The sequence below is a fragment of the Callionymus lyra genome, chromosome 18 (assembly GCF_982586985.1).
Source record: "Callionymus lyra chromosome 18, fCalLyr1.hap1.1, whole genome shotgun sequence".
Classification (NCBI taxonomy): domain Eukaryota; kingdom Metazoa; phylum Chordata; class Actinopteri; order Syngnathiformes; family Callionymidae; genus Callionymus; species Callionymus lyra.
The window spans coordinates 7,209,911-7,234,897 of record NC_141835.1 but is presented as its reverse complement, the minus strand read 5'-3'; the positions used below and the strand labels follow the sequence as shown (position 1 = coordinate 7,234,897).

Here is a 24,987-nt window from a genome sequence, read left to right as displayed (position 1 = left end):
AAGTGATGTTGTCCATCTGGTCAACGGAATGTGGGGAACACAGGAACTCCACACTGACTCCTGACAAACACACAACAACACGTGTTAACATTTGTGAGTGTGTGTGATCAGGACGAGGTGTGGAGCTTTGAGTACCCAGCAGGAGGTGCAGTCTGTCCATGTTGACCTCCTCTGGACTCTTGGCTTCACTCGACGACTCTCTGTGCCCCATGGAGGTGGGCGTGGCCGGTCGGGAAAGACTCACGGGCGAGTCATCCGACATCGTCAAACCTACGACATCAGAGTTCAAAGTTTACACTGGGATCACTTAAACAGAAGCCTCGATAGCGTAGTCGTTAGAATCCGAAATAAAACATGCGATATTCCCGATATTTTTTTACGCTAAAGCATTAGGGGAAAACAGCCAAGCAGCACCTCAGCAGTAGAGAAGAATCGTCTCCTTTTTGCAGTTCCAAGCACCCTTATTTGATCCATAAAACTAACTCCATGGAAGAGAACTGACCGGTGCTGTGGAGCCACAAGGAGGCGGCGTGGAGAAGAGGAGCCCACGAGGCGGAGTAGTGGGCCCGGGCCTGGTCCTGGGTCTCTGCTGTGTAGAAGGAGCCGCCTGCAGGAGAGAAGAGGATCGACACACTAGACTACTGGAGTCCAGTATTATTGTCGGCGTCGCACCTGCGGCAGGGAGTTGAGGTGCGAACTCCGGCGGGAGCATCAGCAGGGCGTGATCCTGCAGCGCCGCCAGCCACAGCCGACTGAGCCGGGGGAGGTCCGACTGGACCAGCTGCAGCAGACCGGCCGGCTCGGGGTCGTCATTGGCCAGCGCCTCTGTATGGCAGCTGGTCTGGACCGCCACGATATAAACCTGCGTGACATTGATCGTGGTTGAGGTACGCCCTTTTACGAGTCACAGTTTTTATTCTGAGCTCACCTGGGCCCAGGCTTTGAGCACCGCCAGCGTCTCCATGGTGACGGTGGCCTCGTTGTACAGCTGACTAGAAGATTCGCTCTCCGTCTGGACCTTGGCCAGCGAGGAAGCCAGAAGCTGATGGACCCTCCGCAGGTCCCTCAGGTCGCTGACCACGCCGCTGCCGATCCAGGCACTGCACACCTGCAGGGAGGAGGTCAAAGGTCAAGACCACAGAGGTCAGACATCAATGAAAGAGCCGTCACCTGACAGGCTTTGGCCGTCACGTCCGGAGGAGCGTCGGCAGAGAAGGCTGGTCTGAGAGCAGCTCCCACCTGAACACACACACAAGGATATTCGTGTTCAAGTCAAAGTGTTTCCTTCCAAACTAGACGGGTTCTTACGTTGGCCTGGTACTGTTCTAGGATCACATGACCCGGGAACTCCGGCTCCGGCACGGTGGCGAAGCGCCGGATGATGACCAGCAGCGTCTGCAGGCCGGCCATCCTCAGCTGGTCGCTGTGATCAGTCGCCGCCATGAAGGCCATGCGGACCAGGTCGCCCAGGTGAAGGACCAGGAAGTCTGCAGAGATGGAACGGTTTAATCTCAAACGTTAAATTGGTAAAAAACTCTAATATTTAATTTAAAAAACTCATTTTTTAATTGAAATATTAAACTCATCCATTCATTAATCCAAAGGCATTGATGTTCTTTCACAGGAAACTCACCTGTAGAATCTTTCAGACGTCGGTCTTGAGCCAGCGCCATGTCGAAGTGGGCGGGGTCGGAGCTCTCGCATTGCGCAATAATCCGACAGACGCACTCCATGGCGAAGCTGCGGGTCGCCCAGCGCAGCCCGGTGAACGAGCCCGCGGACTCGGGTCGGGCCGTGAACACGGAGGCGTCGTCGTCTCTATTCTCGGCGTCGTCGTCCTCTTGCGTCGCCTCCACGGGTGACCGTCGATCTGAAAGGGGGGTCACATCGTGTCGTTAATGCGACAGGAGTGCTGAGGTCACAGCCGGGAGGAGGTTTCGAAAAAAACCCACCGGTGGACGCCGACACCACGTCCTTGCAGAGCTTCAGCCAGTGACCCAGTTTCCCTTTGGTGGCACTGGACGACATCATGTGGACCAGTGTGTCCTTGATGTCTCTCCTCAGCCCGGGGTCGGACTCCTGGTCCAGAAGAGTGAACATGGCTCCCTCCAGCCCGACCTCTTTGATGGTGACGTCTGCAGAGACCGACAAGTAAGTAAGTCATTTTTATTTGTAGAGCGCTTTTCCAGACCAGGGTCACAAAGCGCTTAAACAATCAAAACAATATTCAATAAAGTATATACTTTAAAGATCAAGATAAAACTGATAACACAACAGAAGATTAAAGGTATTAATTAGACTAGATTAGATTAGACATTAATTAGACTAGATTAGATTAGACAAGGGTTAAATCATCAAAATACTGATACACTTTAATATGAATAGCATTTTTTTGCAACCCCCACACTGTGTTTATATTCGCGTTTGTTCATTTTTGTGTGGCAATTAAACTTTGGGCCACTAGATGGCAGCATTTATTATGAATGGAATTTGGTCGGGGAGTTTTTGAACAAGCTGTACAAACAAACCTGTTCATGTCGATATTGTGAGCTATAAAGATGTGAGTGTTTACTTATTAAGTAAATAAACTTGTATTGTCAAAGTCAAAAATTATACAGAGACTTCCAATGACGGAACAATTTAATTGAACGTGTTTTGCAGCTAAAGGAACTATTAAACTGAGGACGAGAGGATACAGTCGAGTCCAGCAGCATTTCATACAAATGAAAGCAGTGAGGACTTCGTCAAGAGTCATGTGGTCTGTAAATTACGGACACTACTACAAATATATCCTCGTTACTAAAGTATCACAACATATCGTTGCCCTTGTTTCGTGATATGCATCGTATCACCCGCCAATACACACCTCTGGTCACCATCATGACTCACCCAGCTGAGTGTTGTCCCGTCGAGGCAGCTCCTTCACCAGAGTCACCGCTCGCTCACACACCTCCAGCGCCTCCCGCTGCACCAGCTGACGCAGACACGCAACCACGGCCCGTCGCAGACACAGGTGGGAGCTGCACAGGTGAGCCTGACACACGACAAACGCACACCCTATGACTGTAGTGATCCAAGGCAGCAGTTTTCTCCAGAGCCCAGTGGATCAAAGGTAATCTGATTGGATCATATCTTGAATATGGGTTTTTCAGAAGGAAAGGAAGGATTCCGAAATCGTATTGTTTGTATTCATAGTTTTAATCTTGATTTAACCTTAAGTTTGTGTTGTTCAAAACATTTTAGTAGGAATTGGATAAATAATAAGTAATATCCTGATCCTAGCAGTTACAATGTGGATGTCAGGAAGGAAATCTAGCAGAACTTATGCCTTTCAAAATAAAACTTAATTTTCTTGTACAAATTAAATAAATTAATAAAGAGTTAAATAACAAGTATAATTATATATTCAGTATTTCTGTCCATCAGGCTAACGATGAAGATTTTTTTTATTTTGTTAACTATTGGAAATTGAGCTTTTTTTTTAGTTCAAGACTTTTTATTCAAAATAACCACAATTATGTATTTGTTATTGTTTATTAATTGCAGCTCTGAGTGTCATAAAATATAATAAATAAATAGAAGTAAATAAATAAATAGAAGTTGGTGTGTATTTTGTCTCAAAAAAACAAAACGGATTAATAATTTGTATCATTTGATTTTGGATCAGGCTGATCCAATCTTGCTTTGAAAAACCAACAGAAAAGTAAGACCTGAACCTGGAGAGCAAATAAAAGGGATTTCCAACTCAAGATCCAGATTACATTTTTACAGCTGGCCCCAGAATTTGAAATATCTTAAAGCAGTAATACGTTAGATTTATGATATATATTGGTAATAAAATCAGCCGACGACACACAGAAGAAAGACTCGGATCCATCTTGATCTGAGGAACAGCAGTGCATGCTGGGTAGCAAAGGACCAGAGCCGTGCAACATGCCCAGGTGAGAAACGATATTACATATAGGTTTGAATGAGAAAACAGAGTCTGTGGACCAGGTTCTGAAAATGTTTACACATAATGGAATGTTTGTTTTCATGCAGTTAGTGGAGAAGCAGTGACAGTAGCAGAGAAGCAGGCGCCCCGAGAAAGACCTACCAACATGGAGTAGTCCAACAAGATCTCCTGCAAGACAAGTCGTACACCTGAGTTAGCTCAAGTGCAGCAGGAGGAGACCTAAACTGAAGACTGATCCTATGATCATGCTGGGACCATGGCAACCTTAAATATGGAGTCTCAGAGTTTTGACCATTTTTAACCAATTCTTTGGGATGATTGACACGTTGAGTAGCTCGTCAGAATCAGTGGACGACAGTCAAAATTCCTACAGCTTATTTCAAGACTTATTGAATCATTTTTTTAGATTTAATTAAAGACCAACTCAATAATAAATCAAAACACATCAATTACATAGGGTAAGGGACAATTTCTTTTTTTTTTTAAGAGTTTAAGACATTAATAATAATAGTCATACTACAGAACATCTGGAAATGGGCTGCCCCAGATGTTGCCAGGATGGAGACAAACAGTACAGACAAAACATCTGGCATCTGTTTTCAGTTTTAATTTTGAGGTTTTGTTGTTTTGCACTTTGCATGCACAACCCCCATCGCACAAAACACATTGCACGATACCACTTTCAGCCATGAAGACGTTGCTTGAATAGCCAATTCTCATTAAATTAACACCTTCCTTGTCCAAAGTTACTTCACTATCAACTGTGTCGAAGAATAACTGTAACGTGCATGTTCTCCGAGAGTCCCAAGTGTAACCACATCACTGTCTTCTTGGTTCCACTATTGTGATTTTGCAGCTTCTTTATCTTAATCTTTCTTTAAATCCATCTTTAAATTCCAATTGTTTTTTTCATAAATAAATGTTACTTACTGTGAATCTAACATAACATCTTATATATCATGTGGTCAAATTTTCAAGACTTGGAAGAAAATGGAAGCACATTTAAATGCTAAGTAAGGCCTTATTCATGATTAAAAAATATAATATATTTTAAGACTTCATAAGGATCAGCAGGAACCCCGAGTCAAGCAGGTGTACTCACACAGAGAGCAGGTACCAGACTGGCCAGGTTGACGTGCGAAGGCGAAAACATGTGAAGCTGCTGGACACAAGAAATGGCTCTGGCCTGGACCAGAGAGTCCGGACCCCCTTGCATGATGGTGAAGCCCACGAGACAGCTTGAACGCAGGGCCGACACTCCAGCGCCCTCTTCTGTCAACACAAACACAAACACATCTGCGGTTAAAAGAAACTGATGACATGGCAGCTGTGGTGTAGCTACTACCTTGCAGGTCGGGTCCCAGGCAGGTGACGAGCGCCTGCAGACAGCGACCCAGACTGTAGTGGACCTCGGGGTGAGTCGGCGGCGCCGACAGCAGCAGCCGTAGAACCAGAGCGAAGGTGGCCTCGGCGTGAGTTCGATACAAGCCGCCGGACAGATCTATGACCAGCGACAGACTGTGGAGCGACCAAGCCTGCGGAACAATAGGTGATCAACGATGATGTCACTTCGAGTCCGGCGGGTCCGTGTGTACCTGGACCTCCGGCGAGGTGCTGTCCTGGCTCAGGGTGAACAGGACTCCCAGGCAGGTGGACAGGTGCTGGGGTGAGCTGATGCCTCCCACGTAGCGGTGGAGAGCTCCGAGGGTGAGAGCGTAACCGCTGCGAGAGGCGGCGTCCCTCGCCGTTTTCAACCTGGACATAACAATCAATCAATCAATAACCGATATTAGGGCGGGATGATTAACTTCATTTGTGATTTTCACTTTATTAAGTGTGCAAAAATGTGGAAGAAAAAGAACGTCATGACTGATGCAGTAAGAGAGTTTTTTAAGTATTTGCAGTAAATGTTTGCAAGGTTTTGAGTTTTATATTGTGTTTGTTATAACTGTAATCTAAGTGATTTTCCATAATTGTTCAGGTTACTGACATCATCACCTTATCTCTATGGATGAATATCAGCATTACATATCATTATTTAATGCTTGAACTACTTTAACATTAAAAAATATGTGTTAAATGTTTAATAATCGCGTTTGATAATTTCAATTTAATTTCATTAAAATCTGTTTTTTATTGAGTTTTAGAAAAAAATGAATATTTTCAAAAATTATTTATTTATTTTTACATATAGAGTTTGATAGTTTAATTTCTAGCCTAACATTAAAAGCAACCTAATGATATATTGGTATAATAGTGCAACTAAAAGAGTACTTAGCCGGAGCTTCTATTTCGTCACATGACCTTCTGCGGGTCACATGATTGGCTGATAATTCGATCAAGTAGATCTGTACTCTTTTGGTACTCACCGTTATATTAGAATAAGATATATTTTTTAATTATTGGTATTAGAATGTCAAACTCTGTATGTTGTAAAATACATGCATTCATTCTGAAATTTTTTATTCTAATTGTTCAATTACAACTTATTTAACTTTAAATCTAAAAAGTTTCACTTCCACAGATCCCCTCACCTGTCGAAGCAGAGCAGCGAGACAGACACGGTGAACCCAGCGTCTCCCACCAGCTGCACCAGCCGGGCGAGACCCTCAGCCGCCATGCAGCGTCTCAGAGGATCGCAGCTCTCCAGCCCCCCCGTCAGGAGAGACAGCGCTGGTTGACGCAACTCCTCCGGGCCCAGAGATCCCCGGGAAGAAGCCTGGTTCTTCAGAACAATAACGTGAGCAAGTCTCTTTAATAATGGAAGCCAGTGGGGGGTGGGAGGGTTACCTTGAGCAGACAGCAGAGGGCAGCACAGACGTGAGTCTGGATGATCTGCTGACGAAGACCCTTCAGCTGACTCAGGTAGTCCAGAAACTCCTCCAGGGTCTTCAATCTAGGAGGGATGAAGAAGTGAGTGCAAAAGAGGAGAAAGATCAGATCGAGGTCATGGACCTCACTGACCTCTGGGGGGCGATGATATGGGGGAAGAGAACAGCGAAGAGTCGAACGGCGCTGGACGTCAGCGCAGCAGCAGAGGGTAGAGGAGCAGCACCTTCATCGCTTATCTCGCACAGACGGAAGGGATCGTTGTCCAGGGATCGTCCGCCGACGCTGCTGCCGAAGAGCTGAACACATGCATGACACCTCAGTGCTGCCCCCTGCTGGCGACTCTTCCTAATTAAAATCACTTAATGAAAGTATCCCGACACTCACCTGCTGATCGATGTACCTGTAGCTGGACTCGGGGAGGGCGGGGCTAACCTGAGCCAGGTCGTCCTGGTGACAGAAGGGGGGGAGCAGTGTGAGCTCTGAACCCTGCAGGTTCAGGTTCTCTTTACCCAACAGGTCCGACACCAACTGGTTCATCAGCAAACCAAAACTCTCTGGAAGACAGAAAACGCATAAAATGAGACCTTCTTTGGTATGGATCCTAAGGCCGGCCGGGCGGTTAAATTAGAGCCATACCTTGGTAGTAATGAGGAGGCATCAGAACCAGCAGCTCATACACTCTTAACCTGTAGACCAGCGCAGAGGCCCGAACAGAACTTCCGTAGGATCTGACCAGAGCAGGAAGCCTGAACGCACAACAGAACCGAGTCAAAAAACACATCCACAACTAATCGTTAATATTGAGAATCTAGGTATAAATCCATCTATTCTTATAACACTGGTAATAAAAGTTTCTTATTCCGATAATGAAGTATTTTAAGTATAATAAAAATAGCAAACAGATTTTTTATTATTTAGAAAGAAATTTAAAAAAAAAACACACAGACACACAAATAAAAAAAGCTCACATATAGAAATGCACAAAAGCAAACAAACATTCAGTAGTATCACATGAAATTAGAAAAACGCTAAATAGAGTAAATTTGACATTTTATTATTCATTATTTTATCTAGAATTATGATATAAAATCTATTTTCAATATTTATTTAAATTAATTGAAGGGAAAATATCTCAAAATGGAAAAACGAGACTATTGTCAAAGTAGTAATGATAATAATAATAATAATAAGTAAGTAAGTAAGATTTGTAGAGTGCTTTTCTAGACCAGGGTCACAAAGCGCTCAAACAATCAAAACAATACCCAATAGAATATATGTTTAAAAGGTCAAGACAGAGACAAACACAGGAGTCTCAGAGAATCAAGGAAAAGCCTGCACAAATAAAAGTGTCTTAAGATAGATGGCTACATTTACAGTTTAACAATGACTTCCTAAGGGCCGCCTGAATACAGTTAAAAAGGGTCATACTGCACTAGCACTACAGATAAGATTGTCTTTAATTAATGTTAAAAAACGGGATAATTAGAGAACCAATCAGAGACTGACTTGGTGAGGAGACCGACTGCGCAGGCCAGAGGTGTGAGCAGACGGCTGATGACGTCATCAGTGACCAGCTCTGGACAGTGATGGAGCAGATTCTTCATGGCTGGTGAGACAACACTCTTTAGAATGTACACAAACACACACACAACACGTGCACTGACCACACAGTGCGCCAGAGCGACCCTCCAGGGTGACCTGCCAGGTGAAGTAGTCTCCGCGCCGCAGCTCCATTTCCTGTTCCCTCAGAGACGCCGGGAACACACACTTCCACAGCAGGAGCAGCCGGGACAGATGGTGATCCACCACGGCGGGACCTGGACACACACCTGTATGAACAAATTGCTTGTGTGTGTGTGTGTGTGAGAGAGTGTCTGGTGTTACCGAGGGTGATGAGGGAGCTGATGAGCAGCCAGCCCACCTGAGTCCTCTGCAGAGATATGCGACTGTTTTGAGCAGCCGAGCGCAGCAGGTCCTCGCCCAGACTCAGAACCACCTGGACACACACACTTGTTACTGATGGCGTTAAGAATTATAGATACACTTTTTAAAAATTGCTGTATTTGCTGTGGCTAATTGGAAAAAAAACCGAAGGAGAGCTCCTGAGGGATCAATAAAGTTCTACCTAACCTAGCATAAAATGTAAGTTTATTAGTTTTAATCATTTTAATTTCATCATGATTCTGTTATGGGTTTTTTATCAATAAAGTGTTTGTAAAATGAAACACTTTTTTATTTTCTAGGAACATGCGAATATTCATGAGGTATTTTTCTGTTGAAATTACACTTAAAGTCATTACGTCTTCTACGGCTAAAGGAACAGTGAAATACCACAAGATCCCGGTGATGACTGAGGACCAGAGGATACAGTGACTCCAGCAGCTTTTAAAGCTGATGTTTGGACATATTTTAGTGTATAAACAAATAAAAGCAGTTACGTCTTCATCAAAAGTCATGTGGTCTGTAAATCTGCCACAAAAGCAGTACTTTTAAATACTCCAAATATATTCTTGTTCTCACAGTATCTCAATATATATCACATCAATGCCCCTGTATCATGATACGCATGTTATCGCTACATTTTTAACAAAACACGCTACTACTTGTTACAATGTAAACCGGTGAGTATTGACGACTTCACTCACTCTGCCTTTGCTGTGTGGAACCCCCAGGGGGCAGTGTTGCACGGCAGCGACCAGGGTGGCGACCGCTGCCCCGTAACCCCCCACTGCTTCGGGGCAGGACTTCAGCGCGACCAGGCGCTCAGAGCAACGGTCGAGAAGTGGCGAGCAGAAGGAAGGCATCGCCACGGCGACGCAGCGAAGGCACCAGGCGGCGGCCAGGCGGGCGACGGAGACCGGGTGAAGGAGGACGGAGACGACCGTGTCCAGGAGAGCTGGAAGAACCAAAGGGTTGATGATGCATCGGGTCATGTGGTTTGGGTTTGGGTTTGTCAGACCTATGCTGGTGTCCGCCAGGAGAGGAGCAGCGGTAGAGCCGAGTCCCTGGACCAGACTTCCCAGTTCCAGGAGACAGCAAACCAGCACGTGTTGACTTGCTGCCACGTCTGCTGGTGAAACTCTGGTCTCCACGTTACCATCAGTCAGAGCTGCATCTGCAAACACACACACACACACACACACACAAATGTAAATGAAAGCAAACTTAATAAAACACATAAATAACATTAGTTGCAGGGACACAAACAAAACCTTCACGTACACAAATAAAAAATAAAAAACACACACTTTTGTAAGTGAATGAACTTGTTAACAAAACACAAAAAAACATTGGTTTACATGCTGTCACACACAATAGCAACACACAAACATGCATTAAAATACACAAACACAACTATGTAACAAGCGTACAAAAACCTTCAAGTACCCCAAAAAAAGCCACTATACTAATATATTCCTGTACAAAACTACACAAAAAGAAAATAGGTTTACATATAAGCACACTCAACCTCATGTACACATATATACATATATAAATACACGAATATAAAAGTTAAACTACAATAAAACTCATGCACACATATAAAACACATGCATAAAACACATATACAAATATATGTATAAACATGCACAAAACCCCTCACCAGAGTAAAAAAAACACATTGGTTCTCATGCAAACACACAAAGAAGCAAACGCACAAACAGGCATGAAAACACAACACACAAATCTATGCAAACAGATATACAACACTTATGCACACTTCAACACATGGTATAAACACCATCTGGGGGTCTTAGCTTCTCACCGATGGTCTTCTTCTGAGCCGCCACAGCGAGGCAGAGCTGCTTGGCCGCGTTGGTCTGAGCCTTCTCCCCCAGCAGAGAGCCCAGGGTGCTCCTCAGGATAAAGGTGACACAGCAGCGGGTCATGGCGGCGTCGCCGGGGGTCTGCGTCGCTCTGCCGTGACACGCCAGCTCCATCAGCAGGGTCAGGAACGCCGGGAAGTTCGTCTCCAGCCAGGACCCCCCAAGAGTGGAGACGAAGACAACACAGGCCTGAGGAAGAAGAGGAGTCACTCTTGTTTCTTAGGTTCCGCCGTTGTCATGGCGACTCACCTGCGTGACCCCGATTCGGACATCTTTGCCGACAGAGCTGGTCCTCTTCAGCATGTCGCCGCTGGCACGCAGGAAGCCCGCCCCCCCTCGCAGGAACCCACCTGACAGTAAGTCCATGACCTCCTCCAGGCTGCTGCGGCCCCGCCCACTCGGCCTGGGGGCTGAACAGGTCGGGTAAGAAAACTACAACAGGTGCTCTTGAAACGGGTCTGGGTATGGAATCGTACCGATGACCTGTCTCGGCTCGACGGCGGCCGCCAGCAGAGTTCCCAGCAGACGCGCGACACACGTGCGAACGTGGTGGTCGGATCCCTCGAACGCCCTGAAGCACAGCGTGGCCACGTTCTCCAGCTCGCTGCTCCACATGAAGGCGGCTTCACGCTGCAGCTCCAGCAGACACTGACAGGGGGCGCTCACACTTGTAACTACATTCACAGAGATCTCCCAGCAGGAGGAAGCAGGAGGAGCTACTTTACCTTCGCCGCAGCACAGCGTACAGACATGGAGCGGTCGGTCAAACACGTCCTCGCCACCTTGTAGACGTCGCGGTGGCAGCAGGTGGCGCTCACGCCCAGACCACGGAGCATCTTTTCCAGACTGGTCATGATCTCATAGCGGCCCTGAGACTGTCGCACACAAACACACATTTATATGACAAGTACACAACGACACCTTGTACATTTTCACAGCACAGAACAGATGCCCAACACTAGCACAAGTACACAACACTAGTAGTAGATGTACACAACACTAGAGTGCATGTAGACAACACTTAAGTACACAACTTAACAGTTAAAGTAGAAAAAACACAGCCAACTACATCACACTAGAACTCAACAGTTTAAGTTGTAAAATGTGCAATAAAATACAAAACACGTTTAGAAAATCATATATTATATTACAGAAAACTAAAAATACAATGCGCTATTATAAAAACCTACAGCAAAATACACAACACAAGAGTAAAAGTATTAAAAACTACACTCAACTACACAAGGCAAGAGTAAATGTAGAAAAAACTCAAGTAAAGTACACAACCCAAAAGTAAAAGAAAAACAATTGCGGTATAGTACAGAAATCAGTAGAAAAAACTGCAGTAAATTAAAAATCACAAGAGTAAAAGGAGAAAGAAACTGCAGGAAAGTACACAATACAAGAGTATAAGTAGAAAGAACTACATTAAAGTACATAACATTAAAGTGAAAGCAAAAAACACTGCAGCAAAGTATGCAACACAAGAGTTTAAGTAGAAGAAACTACAGTCAAGTAGATAACACACAAGTCAAAGTATAAAAACTACTGTATAGTACGCAACACAAGAGTAAAATAATAACAGTAAAGTACAATATACAAGAGCAAAATTTTGAAATAAGTAGAGTACACAAGTAAAAAGCTGCCATGAAGGAAACATCAGAACAAATATACAACTTGACCTTAAAACAGGAAAACGTTTAAAAAAAAACGACAGTAAACGTAAAAAAACACAGTAAAAGTACACAACGCGATACTATAGCTCACTGACCTCTGCATTCTTCAGAGCTCTCAGAAGGTTGGTCAGTGTATCTTTGACGCCACCGGCCAGAACCCGGCCGAGGTGCTGGAACAGAGAGCCCAGACATGCCACTGCTGCACTGTGACACACAGCAACCCCAGAGTTATTGATGTTTTTGGACATCAGAGGAAAACTAACAATGGATGACAAGCTCACAGTCGCGTCGGCAGGCTGGAGGGAGAGTCGTCCTTCACGCGGATGATGTCGTTACACTTCTCTACCAGCAGGGTGCAGGATAGGGGGTCTCCCAGCCAGTGGGTCAAGGCCAGACATTCCGCCAGCAGCCAGCGTGTGGGAGGTCCAGGTGAACTTTTTAGAACATCCCAGAGCTGCTCCACTAGGCGGCGCTGGTTCTGTTTGATCACAACCTGCAGGAAATATTGTGTGATGACCAACAGATCAACAAATCAGGTTAAAATTTAATCCTGATATAATCCAGAATTATTAAGTGTTTACCTTGTCAGCAGCTGGCAGCAGCTTCTTCAGGTGATTCAGCCACTCGAATATGAACAGCGCCCTCTGGTGCTCGCCCAGTTGAGCACAGGCTTCCTCGTTGAGCAGGAGGCTGTGAGCGCACTCCATCTCTGATCTCTGGTCAGCGACGCTCAACAGCGACGACACATCCTCCACCTGTCCATCAAGAAAGCGCAGAGGTCAGAGACGAAGACCTCATCTAACCTGAAGACCCCCCGAGGCAGGACCTGCAGCAATCTGACCTAGATTTGAACACGGATGAAGACCAGCAACCAAAAAAACTACAAATGTTACCCAAGCATTAAAGCAAACTCAGATGCCAGCAACCAGACCATGGTGGTCTAGCAGAGGGAACTGCAGAGTGTCTGAGAGACTCAAAGAACCTCATGATTTATTCAGAACACACAGAGAAAGCAAGGGAGAGAAACATGAGGAGACTAAAAATAAGCCTCAGACAAAAACACTGAACTTCAGTTAACTGTTTAATGGCGTGTGCATCAGATAAAAACATAGCAATGAATTAAAACTGTATTTTTTAAGGTAGTACTAGTAGCAGCAGTTTAGGCCACTCGAGAATTGATTTATTTTGCAATTAAACTTACTAAATATTGCCTTAAAAGGCAAATAGTTTGAATGAAAACCTGCTAAAGACACGGGGGAAATCGCAAAATACACATAAATGGGGATAAACACAGGTTTACTTAAACCCCGAGTTGCCTTAATCCTGGATTCGAACCGACAACCTTCTGGTTCAGCACTGACCGTGACGTCAACATACTGGAAGTCTACATTTTTGAAGACAGGTCCGAGAAGTAGGAATTTCATCTTGGGAATTTTGGTACTTAATAAAGGTGAAGCTAATCCATATGGCGACAAACCAACTACTGCTACATTCCAAAGAGTGATTTTGTTTATTTAATTTGTCTAAAGTAGCCATTAGCATCAGTGGCTAACGCGGCTAAAACAACCTTCATAAAAACTTTACCGACAACTACAGCGTGTGCGTACCTGTGCGGCGTCAGTGGATCTCGTGAAGCCACGTCGGAAAACCTGTCAGTCTATAAAAACATGAACAGAAAGTTTGGTTCACTTTTTTTTTTCCTTTCGTTGCCTGAGATGCGGTTCAGTTCACTGATGCTTCTGACCGCCGAGATCCAGGGAAGCGACAGGGATGCACTTCCGGTCCGTGTAAAAGTAAAAGTAACTATCATCTGGTATTGGTGTATCGATTTTTTTTCTTGATGCTCAGTTTATTTTTAAAACTGGAAATGTAAAGCACACGTTTTATTTTATTTATTTTTAAATTTCCTAATGCATGCAAAATGATTCCCGTTTTAATGCATCGAAGGAAGTGACGCGGTAAATAATTGTTTCCTGGGTTTTGTATTTCAGGCGGAGACGCGCTACAGTAAATTGTCCTTTTTATTTATAATGCCAGATAATATTATCTTCTATTATCGTGATACTATTTTAACTGAGTGAGTCTGTTTTGTTGAACTGTCTGATCCAGCTGTTGATATTTGTTTAATATTTGTTCGGAGTTGTTTCGATTTCCTATCAGACCTCACTGAGGGATCATCGTCCCACCCCCAACTGTCATGAAGGCAGCAAACATGTCAGAAGATTCTGGAACTTTCTGCTTTGGTTCTTGAATCAATGCAGCCGAACCGACGCGGCTTTGAAACGCAACAAGTTTCCCAGGTGGTTCCTCGCAGTGCGGATCGGTGGTCTCCCGCCATCCGCACCCCCCGCTGCTAACACCCCGGATAACCCAGCAGCATGTTCGGCTGCCTGGTCGCGGGAAGGCTGGTCCAGACCGACCCGGCCCAGGTGTCTCCCGACAAGTTCGTCTTCGACCTGCCGGACTTCGAGAGCGTGAAGCATCTGGTGGTGTTCATGCTCGGCACCGTGGCGTTCCCCGCCGGGATGGGCGGCGCGGTTTATTTCTCGTTCCCGGACCCGGCGGGCGGCGGAGGTCCAGCCTGGCAGCTGCTGGGTTTCATCACCAACGACAAGCCCAGCGCCATCTTCAAGATCTCCGGGCTCAGCGCCTCCGACGGCGGGAAGAACCCGTTCGGCTTCCTGGCCTCGTACTCCGCGGCTCCGTCCGTGGGCCAGGTGGGTGTGTCGGTGGAGCCCCTGGACCAGCTGGCCCAGCAGATCCCGGTGGCCACCGCCGCCGTGTCCACCGTGGACTCCTTCCTGCTCTTCACGCAGAAGATGCTGGACAACCTGTTCAACTTCGCGTCCTCCTTCGCCCTGACGCAGGCGCAGATGACGCCGAACCCCAGCGAGACCTTTGTCCCGTCCAGCTGCCTCCTGCGCTGGTACGAGAACTTCCAGAGGAGGCTGGCACAGAACCCCAACTTTTGGAAGAGCTGAAAGTGGCCACATGATGGGCAGGAACCTGAGATGAGGTTGGAGATCCTCCATCATGTGAGATCCAAGAAGGTCTTCTATTGGAACATTATTCACGAACAATGGCATGTAAAGTTGCTTTTTAAGATGGATCTCAGCAAGAATCACAAGAACCTATACCGAACACTTTGTTGTGCCCTTTTGATTTTTTTTAAAACTTAAATTAAGTCGATCAATAAACCAGAGAACCCCATAGAGTTTCAATGTTGGATGTCATCGAAACTCCATTGTTCGTCTTGTCATGTTTGTACCTCAGAACCGCTTCTGGTGATGCACAACATTCATTTCATTTGTTAGATTAAAAATTATTATACACTATACCGATACGCCATACTTAAATTAATGCGAAAAGATCATCAAAAATATAAAGTATAAATTACTAGCTTCATCTAAGAGCTTAAACGTTTGAATACACATTCACAATCAACATTTCACTCAGACTGACACACTTGTTTTCAAGACAAGCTTGGAACAGAATTAGAGAAATGACACCGGTTATTTAAATGTCTGTTTGTCTGCCTTTTCACACCTGGGGTCGTGGATCAAACCCACCCAAGGAAGAGGACAATTTAGGAAGTTTCTCAGCGGGTGCTCAAGACACAAGAAACCAGGAAAGAGCCATTTGCCCCGGAAGAGACAACCCCTGGGGCAGGAAATGTGGCTTAAATATAGATTAAACTAAGCTATTAAACTGTAGAGCTGCCGGCAGAAAGCGTGGCTGATCGATCGTAAAGCTTGTATTTTGTTCGACTCGAAGCGGCGAATAAACGACCCGTGACACTCTGCATTGACCATTTATTCTGACCTGCTCAAGTAGAAGAACTCGCATTTTGCTTTTCCTTGATTTTCTGGAACTCCTGTGTGGTTCTCTGTGTTATTTTGTCCTTTTAAGTATATATTTTATTGAGTATTGTTTTGATTGTTTAAGCGCTTTGTGACCCTGGTATGGAAATGTGCTCTATAAATAAAATGTACTTACTTACTTATTACTTTATTAAGTTCTTCCCCGTCTGAAACCTCAGGGAATAAGAGGTTACCAGAGTGGAGTCCATTATGACGTAATAATGGCTTCTCTCCTCCTCCAAGCCAGCCGTATTAACGGCTTTGTTTATACAACAAGTCCTTTGGAGATGGAAACTTCTGGGATTGATGCTTGACCAATCACAGCATATAGGGGGCGTGGTTATGGTAATTTAATCTCCAGAAAAACTGTTTTCGGGGTGCAGGGTTTAGGATACATTTCTAATGTAAATAATTGAATTTAAGACTTGATTTTGCTGTTTCTTGAGAGACAGACAAAGACACAGTGTCTTTGTAATAGTAAGTAAGTCATTTTTATTTGTATAGCGCTTTTCCAGACCAGGGTCACAAAGCGCTTAAACAATCAAAACAATATTCAATAAAGTATATACTTTAATATAATATAATAATAATATAATAATAATAGGACATAAATCATGACCCGCGTATAAGAAACAATACTAAAAACGGTATAGTAGAGGATTCTTTTTTATCATTTTTTTTTCATCACATAAGAATTATGTCTTGGAAGTGTAGATGTATTTGTATAAAGGAACTCAGACATTAAATGAATATTAAATATTTAAAATATGTGTTCAAGAGCTAGTGTGATACAAAGGGTTGCTTTCTTTGAATGATGAACCATCACCTCAGGATATATATCCCATAATAACAGCGACTCTTAACCCAAAAAAAAATTCTCGTGACGTTATCTCGGTTATCTGTGCTGTTTATAACAGAGCCAGAGGAGATTAGAACTCGACACAGGAAGTTGTGGTTCAGTTACACAACTGTTCCTGCGGGTCCGTGAACGTCTCACCGTCGAACCTCCGCAGAAGGATGTTGCTCGTCGTGCTGCTCGTGGTTCTGTTCCTGGTCTACTGTCTCCTCTGCGTGACGGTTCTGAAGCTGCCCAGATGCCAGAGCTCGGCCCGGCTGGACGGGAAGACCGCGGTGGTCACGGGTGAGTTCATGACGTCACACGCGCACACGCGCACACGCGCGAACAACACTGGTGAGCTTGGATTGATGACGTCATGACACAATGGAAGAACATTCCTTCAGTCCGACGTGTGAGTGTTTTTAAATATGCACGTTAAACTGTGCATAACACCGTGAAATGATCAACTTTTCTTATCAATCTGTCAAATATTTACGTTTCATCAGGTCAATGTCTAGAACCAGGCCTTATTTACAGCCTGTTAAATATACTATTAGTTATTAAAATGTTTAAAGAACAATATAATGTTCAACAGAAAAATGCCTTACAACTTAATTTGCTATTTTTTTCTAGAAAGATTGTCTACTTAAGGTTAACCTCACCACTCCTTCTTATAATGAAGAGCTCTGTAAATTTTAGTTACACAACATTTCATTTCTTATTGTGAAGTTGAAATAAATGAAAACCTAATGCTATACTTGATAACTTAGCTAAACATTTTGAGGTGAAATATACCACACGTAACCCTTTAATTTGTTTTAGATATTTTAATGTAAATTCTGCAAATCCAAATTTAAAAAGTAGGATATCAGATTTTATCAAACTTACAGACTTAGACAGGATGGTCTGGAAATCATTCCTGCATTATTTCTCAAATTAAGTGAATACTACTGGGCCAGAATAAAAACTATAAAATATACATATTTTTACAATTCATATTTGCCTTCATTTATGTGAATACCTTAAAAAGTTATTAGACCCAACAAGGGATGGCACCAGTTTTTTAAAATAATTCACCACATCGTGATCAGGATAAATGTATACCAGTGGGGGGCGCTATTCTGAGACTTCTGAGACACTGCAGAAGTTGTGTGACCTTGACTCACGTGTGGATTTCGGTCTTACGCAGGAGCCAACACGGGGATCGGTAAGGCCACGGCCATGGAATTGGCCAAAAGAGGAGCCAGAGTCATCCTGGCCTGCAGAGATCGCCAGCGAGCCGAGGCCGCAGCCCGAGAGATCATCAAGGTAAAAAAAGGTCCTAAAGAACCTGGTCTAAAGCTGAAGTTCACCCTTGCTATGGGTCCTCTAGGAGAGCGGGAACTCTCAGGTTATCTACATGCATCTGGACCTCGCCAGCCTCAAGTCCGTGCGCTCGTTTTCAGAGAGTTTTCTGAAATCTGAGTCCAGACTGGACCTGCTGATCAACAACGCAGGTGAGCTGAGAAACATGTCCTTCAAAAATATGAAGTCAATGTAAGGACAGTAAGTAAGTAAGTATATAAGTGCCATCAGAATATTGAGAAATATATAATTATAAAATAAATATATATATTTATATTCAATGGAATCTAATGATTTCGACTATTGGAAGGTTGTTTTTATTGAATGATTGAATTTATCAATTTAAATATTAAATGGTTGAATTTGTTTTGATTGAAAACTTGAATTCAATTATTTTCCAAATAAATTAGTTAGAGTTAAAATATTTAATTTTGATTCCACCTAAATAATTAAGTATTTGATTTTAATTTTAATTTCAATTATTGAAACAAAAAAAATTCCAATAATTCAACATTTTAATATAGACATTATTGAATTCAATTATTCAATAAAATAATTAAATGCTAAAAAAAACAACATTTTCAATAAAGTAATTTGACGTTTAAACATTTAAACTGTTGAATTCAACCATTCAATATCCTGATGTCACTGTAATACTTCCATAAGTGACTGATTCTGCTTCATAAGGTCTGGTAAACGGTGGGAAAACGGAGGACGGTTTTGGAATGATCTTCGGGGTCAACCACCTCGGTCACTTCCTGCTGACGGTGCTCCTGCTGGAGCGCCTGAAGGAGAGCGGACCCAGTCGCGTGGTCACCGTCTCATCGATGGCGGCAGACTTTGGCTCCATGGACTTCGAGTTCCTGCGAAGCCACCGCGACTCGTTCCAAGGCGAGAGCGACTTCACGCTCCTCAGGAAGTACGCTCACAGCAAACTATGCAACGTCCTGTTCACGCACGAGCTCGCCAGGAGGCTGAAGGGCAGCGACGTCACCTGCTACAGCCTCCACCCGGGTGAGATGACCTATGACCTTCACCCGTGAAAAGTTCTTGTGGAGTGAGCGTCGAGTTTCATTTTGTTCCGCAGGAGCCATAAAGTCGGAGATCGGCCGCAACAGCGGGTTCTTTTCTAAAGTTTTCATCTCACCCATTGTTTTCTTGTTCTTCGTGGACGTGGTCTCGGGCACTCAGACCACTCTGCACTGCGCCCTGCAGTCGGGACTAGAACCTCTGAGCGGTCGGTTCTTCAGCTCCTGCAAGCCGGCGACCCTCTGGATGGCGAGCGGGAGAGACGACGCCACGGCCAAGAAGCTGTGGGATCTGAGCGAGTTCTTCTGTGGGATCTGATCGGGTTCTTCTGTGGGATCTGATCGGGTTCTTCTGTGGGATCTGACTGGGTTCTTCTGTGGGATCTGATCGGGTTCTTCTGTGGGATCTGAGCGGGTTCTTCTGTGGGATCTGAAGGTGGTTAAATAAAACATCAAGTACTGGAGGAGCATGTGTCTGTGTGTTCTGGAGGTAACGAAAAAGAAAGGGATTAAAAGCAATGTAAGTAAGTAAGTAAGTAATTTTTATTTATATAGCGCTTTTCCAGACCAGGGTCACAAAGCGCTTAAACAATCAAAACAATATTCAATAAAATATATACTTTAAAGATCAAGATAAAACTGATAACACAACAGGAGTTCCAGAAAATCAAGGAAAAGCCTGAACAAATAAAAACTTCTAAAGATGTTTCTTAAAGGAGTCAGTAGATCATCAAGTCTGCCTTAAAGGGTGCAAAGAACATATTACAAACAATTTCATATGAATCTAATGAAAGTTTTTATACAAAATTATTTATCATTTGCTTAGGTTTAGCTGTGCAATAACAGAAATAACTTCTTTTTTTTTATTCAAACAAAATTAATTAACAAAAAACAGAATATTAACATTCAATTCAAAATGTATAATAAATAAAACCATCATAATATATACAATTAAATGGGCTTTATAAGCAAATTGTATTTTCAATTGAGGGAACTGTTTCATTGCAAGTTTACTTTACATTGAAAAATAAAATTAAGAAAAACACGAAATCAAGGATTTGTCGCTCCATCTGCAATTGTGATTAAAAAATATTCTTGATACCTATTCATCATACCTTCTATGATGTCATGCTCTTTTTTCCTCTGAGGAAAAAATTAAAAAATGGTTGAAGCCGGTCATGCATATCCAATTATACTGTTGCAGAGAAATTACTTTGAAAAAAAATGAAGAATTATCCGCAAAACACACACTGATTTGACACCCCAAATATTGAGATATAAATTTACTTAAAGGATACCCCCAATTCAAAATTTTGAAATAGTTTTTCGATCACAGGAATATATATTAAAAAACTGATTTATGACCCTGGTCTAGAAGACGCTTTAGCAATAAACCATTACTTACTTTCTTACTTTACTTCCAGAACACTACTGCCCCCTGCTGTCACATTGAGCTCAGAGATTTCGAATTTAATCAATATCTTTTATTACTAGTGTTGTTATCACAACACAGGATTTTTCTGTGGTGACATTACCGAATAAAATAATAAAATAATATAAATGGGAAGGGATTAATGAAATTAAAATAAAATAAGAACCATAAAAAATGATGTTTATAATGAATTATTAATACAATAAAAAAGCAAAAATGAACGTAATTTAAGTAAATATTATTAACGATCCGGACAGCAATGTATGATAATACTTTCCCTACAGCTCTGATGTAGAATTGAAAGAAAGAAAAATCCAACTTTTCTTCACTCTCTCTAAATACTATTAACATCTATGTTTTTTTTTAAATGATTCGTGAATCTAAAATACTCGTGATAATGTTCAATAAAGTTGTGGCTCAATCCTACCTTGTTAGGAAACACGTCAGATATTTTTAAGATAACACTTCAAATCAAAACATTTTAAAAATCATTCCGTGACGTCTTTAATGACGTCATCAACCACTGTCGATAAACCAGCACATTAATTTAAAAGTTTAAAAATGATGTCAAGTGACTTATAATAAAAAAAAAAAAGTGGAACCAGAATCAAGATTCGGTCCAAAGGAGTTTTATTCTGACAGTCATCATGGGTTCCCCGGGGCTTTTATTTTGACGCCACCAGGTCAGAGGTTAAGACTGGGCACCTTCCACAGAACCTGTTGGTCTGGTCGCGACTCACCGGTGCACACCGGGAGGAGACGAACCGGGCGGAGCCGAACCGGTCCAACGGGTCCTTTTGCCTCGCTTATAAAACCCGAGCCGAACCGAAGCGCCAGAGCTCGACATGTTCCCGCTGCTGCTGCTGGTGCTGGGAGTCCTGGGGGCCTACGTGGTCCTGGTCCAGACCCTGTTCAAGCGGTCCAGATGTAAAGGGAACGCAGGAATGGCGGGAAAGACCGTCGTCATCACAGGTGAGGGGGCGGGGCTTCCGCGCACTGATTTGTTGAAAAAACGTTTGTTGATGTTTTAAAACAGAAAATAAAGTTAGTAATTCGCACACATGCCTGCACGCAAATCTACTAAAGTGAGAAGTTATCCCTTAAACGATTTGAGATTAAATATTGTTGATGAATTTGGATGTTATTAACTTAGCAATGACGTCATGAAATGGGTTTATGTTGTTTTATTTTTTTGTTGTTGTTGTTGTTGTCAGGCGGAAACACGGGCATCGGGAAGGCGACAGCGCTGCACCTGACCAAGAGGGGCGCCAGAGTCATCCTGGCCTGCAGGAACCGGGAAAAGGCAGAGTCCGCCATCGCTGAAATCCAGCAGGTTAGGGGAGCATTTGCTCTTGTGACGGGCGACCGAAATAGAATGTGAAGGTTGTCATGGCGACACGTTTCTTTAACAGACTGTTACAGCATCGGTCGCTGATCTGTTTGTCATGTGACTCCAGACGACAGGAAGTACCGACGTGCTCTACATGCATCTGGACCTGGCCAGTCTGAAGTCCGTGCGGAGCTTCGCCGAAGGGTTCCTGAAGACGGAGTCCAGACTGGACCTGCTCATCAACAACGCGGGTCTGGTGAACGACGGGCGGACCGAGGACGGGTTCGGGATCCAGTTCGGGGTCAACCACCTGGGTCACTTCCTGCTGACGAACCTGCTGCTGCCGAGGCTGAAGGAGGCGGGCGGCGCCCGCGTGATCACCCTGTCGTCCATGGCCCACCGCTGGGGGTACATCGACTTTGAGGTACTCTCTTCGTTTGTTTATGGGAGAGGGTAGATCAGGGGTTTGGGAATGATTTTCCGGTATGGGCCACATTTTTATATAGAGGGTTGTGAGGGGCCATCAGGAAAAAAAAATAGGGGGAGAAAAGCCTGAATTTAAAGGAAGAAATTAAATGAAATAAAGCTAAATATGCATAAATTAGTTATTATTAACACAACTTATCTCCTGTTGTGTTATCAGTTTTATCTTGACCTTTAAAGTATATACTTTATTGTATAGTGTTTTGATTGTTTAAGCACTTTGTGACCCTGGTCTGGAAAAGCGCTCTATAAATAAAAATTACTTACTTACTTAAATTAAGTTGATTTTAGTGAATATTATATCAATTTTATTTTTTTAAATCTGAAATAAAAGCATCTTTTTTTTTTTTTAATTAGCTTAAATCTTTCTAAGATACAACAAATTCCAAACTAACATGATATATGTTTTTTTTTTTACTTTAAAGAATACTCTATGTACAGTTAAAGTTTTTAATATTAAAAAAAAAATCGCAAAATAAAATAGTCAATTTCTACATGATCTTTGATGAGGGGCCACATGATGATGAACTAAAAGTAAGTAAGTAATTTTTATTTATATAGCGCTTTTCCAGACCAGAGTCACAAAGCGCTTAAACAATCGAAACAATACTCAATAAAGTATATACTTTAAAGATCAAGATAAAACTGATAACACAACAGGAGTTCCAGAAAATCAAGGAAAAAGCCTGAACAAATAAAAAAGGGCCGCACGTGGCCCCAGGTCTTTGTTCATTCAGCATCAGTGACGTCTGGTTAGGTGTCGACACTTCAGGCTCCGTGTTCATCACGTTGCATCAAACACAATATTCTCTAGGAGTCAGCGGTAAACAGGTGTCGCCCGAGGACATTCCTCAGATTCTGATGATGTCATCGCACTCCAGTCACCTGTCGCTCCCATGTGTTCTGCCAGGCGCTGGAGCGGAACCGACACCTGGGCACCGGCAGCTACAGCTGGCAGTTCTTCGCCGCGTACTGCAGCAGCAAACTGTGTAACGTGTTGTTCACTCGCGAACTCGCCCGGCGGCTCGAAGGCAGCGATGTCACCTGTTACAGCGTCCACCCAGGTGAGAGCGACTCGTCTGTCTCAAGTCACAATGACTGGTGACGCAACTGTCTTGTCTCTTCGTGAACTAATCAGTGGAATCTACTGTACATTTTTAGACTTGTTTTATTAATCATTTAATCATTTCATTTAATGATTTGTGTATTGAAAGGTTGAATTATTAAATTACAATTTGAATTTTTCCATTCATTTAAACATAGGGTTTGATATTATTAACCCAAAAAAAAAAATCGAGTCATTTTTTTTTAAATGAAACATTTTTTAATTTGTAGCCTTTGAAATTAAATTTAAAATGTTTAATAGTAACCAGACTGAAAATGTCTATGAATTAAGTTAATTTAGAAAATGTATTTTTGAACATTTGGAATTAGAATAGCAACAAAAATCAAAAATAACATTGTTTTTGGAAACTAGTGCTTCTACGTCGTCACATGATCATCTGCGTGTCGCATGATTGGCTGAAAGTTCGATCAAGTAGATAGGTACTCTTTTGGTATATGGTGATATTATACCAACATATTTATATTGAATTCAAAAAGCTAATGAAGATAAAATATTAAATGTATACTGTATATATAAAAAATATATATATTTAAATAATATAAAACTATGTGTAAAAAAAACTCGAATTAAAAATGTAAATTGTTTAAAAATAAATAAATAAATTCAACAAGTATAGAATAAAAAAATAATCAATAATAATATTAAATAGAAAGTTCGAAATGTTAAATTTAACTTTTCTATATTCTGATAAGTCTAAATTGATGGAAGGAGTAGAAATAAAGCTGTCCTTGACTCTGTGGCGCCCCCTGCAGGTATCGTGAGGACTCAACTCTCCCGGCACGTCAGCCTGTGGCAGAAGGTCTTCATCGAGCCCATCGCCCAGCTGCTGTTCCTGGACCCGGACACCGGCGCCCAGACCACGCTGCACTGCTGCCTGCAGGAGGGAATCGAACCGTTGAGCGGCAGCTACTTCTTCTGCTGCGCGCCGCAGAAGGTGTGCGCCCGGGCGCAGGACGACGACGCCGCCCGGCGCCTGTGGGAGCTGAGCGAGCGCCTGTGCTCGCCCTCGGACTGACGACGGATCATTGTCGCTCGGATGTGATCGGACTCCGTTCCGATCGATTTCAATCACCTTCCTTGGACTGTTGATCGTTGCGGTGTTGCCTGGTGAGCGCCGACGCAGGGTGTTGGCGTGCTAGCAGTTTTTTTTTATGTGCGGACATTTCACGTTTGTTCACGAGTGTTTTGGTAATAAAGTTTTGCTTCCTGTTTTCAAGACGCATTTCTTAAAAAGTCACTAAGAAAATCCTGCGGTA

The 24,987-nt window shown here is 43.2% G+C and overlaps 4 protein-coding genes across 6 annotated transcripts in view; 3 read left to right on the top strand and 1 right to left on the bottom strand.

Moving 5' to 3' along the window:
• The window catches only part of heatr5a (HEAT repeat containing 5a), a 21,004-nt gene extending 6,956 nt beyond the window's left edge, over positions 1-14,048 (bottom strand). For 2 of the 3 annotated variants that reach the window (XM_087779341.1, XM_087779342.1), the window contains exons 1-32: positions 13,898-14,048; positions 12,872-13,045; positions 12,572-12,783; positions 12,386-12,494; positions 11,340-11,489; positions 11,091-11,262; positions 10,864-11,024; positions 10,554-10,803; positions 9,747-9,902; positions 9,433-9,683; positions 8,672-8,783; positions 8,452-8,604; positions 8,294-8,393; positions 7,424-7,533; positions 7,172-7,341; positions 6,920-7,083; positions 6,746-6,851; positions 6,490-6,680; positions 5,551-5,710; positions 5,301-5,490; positions 5,058-5,227; positions 4,097-4,123; positions 2,890-3,034; positions 1,953-2,135; positions 1,634-1,870; positions 1,309-1,487; positions 1,171-1,239; positions 929-1,108; positions 673-862; positions 503-607; positions 136-270; positions 1-60 (exon numbers count right to left, since the gene is read on the bottom strand). The exon at positions 1-60 is cut by the window's left edge and continues 68 nt beyond it. In XM_087779341.1, the coding sequence (XP_087635467.1) occupies positions 1-60; positions 136-270; positions 503-607; positions 673-862; positions 929-1,108; positions 1,171-1,239; positions 1,309-1,487; positions 1,634-1,870; positions 1,953-2,135; positions 2,890-3,034; positions 4,097-4,123; positions 5,058-5,227; positions 5,301-5,490; positions 5,551-5,710; positions 6,490-6,680; positions 6,746-6,851; positions 6,920-7,083; positions 7,172-7,341; positions 7,424-7,533; positions 8,294-8,393; positions 8,452-8,604; positions 8,672-8,783; positions 9,433-9,683; positions 9,747-9,902; positions 10,554-10,803; positions 10,864-11,024; positions 11,091-11,262; positions 11,340-11,489; positions 12,386-12,494; positions 12,572-12,783; positions 12,872-12,997 (4,723 nt within the window). In that variant the 5' untranslated portion in view covers positions 12,998-13,045; positions 13,898-14,048. The remainder of the gene's footprint in view (positions 61-135; positions 271-502; positions 608-672; positions 863-928; positions 1,109-1,170; positions 1,240-1,308; positions 1,488-1,633; positions 1,871-1,952; positions 2,136-2,889; positions 3,035-4,096; positions 4,124-5,057; positions 5,228-5,300; positions 5,491-5,550; positions 5,711-6,489; positions 6,681-6,745; positions 6,852-6,919; positions 7,084-7,171; positions 7,342-7,423; positions 7,534-8,293; positions 8,394-8,451; positions 8,605-8,671; positions 8,784-9,432; positions 9,684-9,746; positions 9,903-10,553; positions 10,804-10,863; positions 11,025-11,090; positions 11,263-11,339; positions 11,490-12,385; positions 12,495-12,571; positions 12,784-12,871; positions 13,046-13,897) is intronic. The other variant, XM_087779343.1, reaches the window with a different exon arrangement.
• Positions 14,049-14,506: 458 nt separating this feature from the next.
• hikeshi (heat shock protein nuclear import factor hikeshi) lies at positions 14,507-16,090 on the top strand. Its single transcript, XM_087779346.1, has one exon. It carries the CDS (start codon positions 14,669-14,671, stop codon positions 15,269-15,271), a length of 603 nt encoding a protein of 200 aa, XP_087635472.1. The 5' UTR covers positions 14,507-14,668; the 3' UTR covers positions 15,272-16,090.
• A 1,039-nt stretch (positions 16,091-17,129) lies between these two features.
• Positions 17,130-19,824, top strand: LOC148060336 (dehydrogenase/reductase SDR family member 13-like). Its single transcript, XM_087779345.1, has 5 exons — positions 17,130-17,291; positions 18,178-18,296; positions 18,361-18,484; positions 19,020-19,346; positions 19,420-19,824. The coding sequence occupies exons 1-5, from the start codon at positions 17,168-17,170 to the stop codon at positions 19,677-19,679; spliced, it is 954 nt and encodes a 317-aa protein (XP_087635471.1). The 5' UTR covers positions 17,130-17,167; the 3' UTR covers positions 19,680-19,824.
• Positions 19,825-21,543: 1,719 nt separating this feature from the next.
• On the top strand, positions 21,544-24,942 carry LOC148060335 (dehydrogenase/reductase SDR family member 13-like). Its single transcript, XM_087779344.1, has 5 exons — positions 21,544-21,764; positions 22,007-22,125; positions 22,250-22,546; positions 23,516-23,669; positions 24,484-24,942. Exons 1-5 carry the CDS (start codon positions 21,638-21,640, stop codon positions 24,744-24,746), a joined length of 960 nt encoding a protein of 319 aa, XP_087635470.1. The 5' UTR covers positions 21,544-21,637; the 3' UTR covers positions 24,747-24,942.
• Positions 24,943-24,987: the final 45 nt, after the last annotated feature.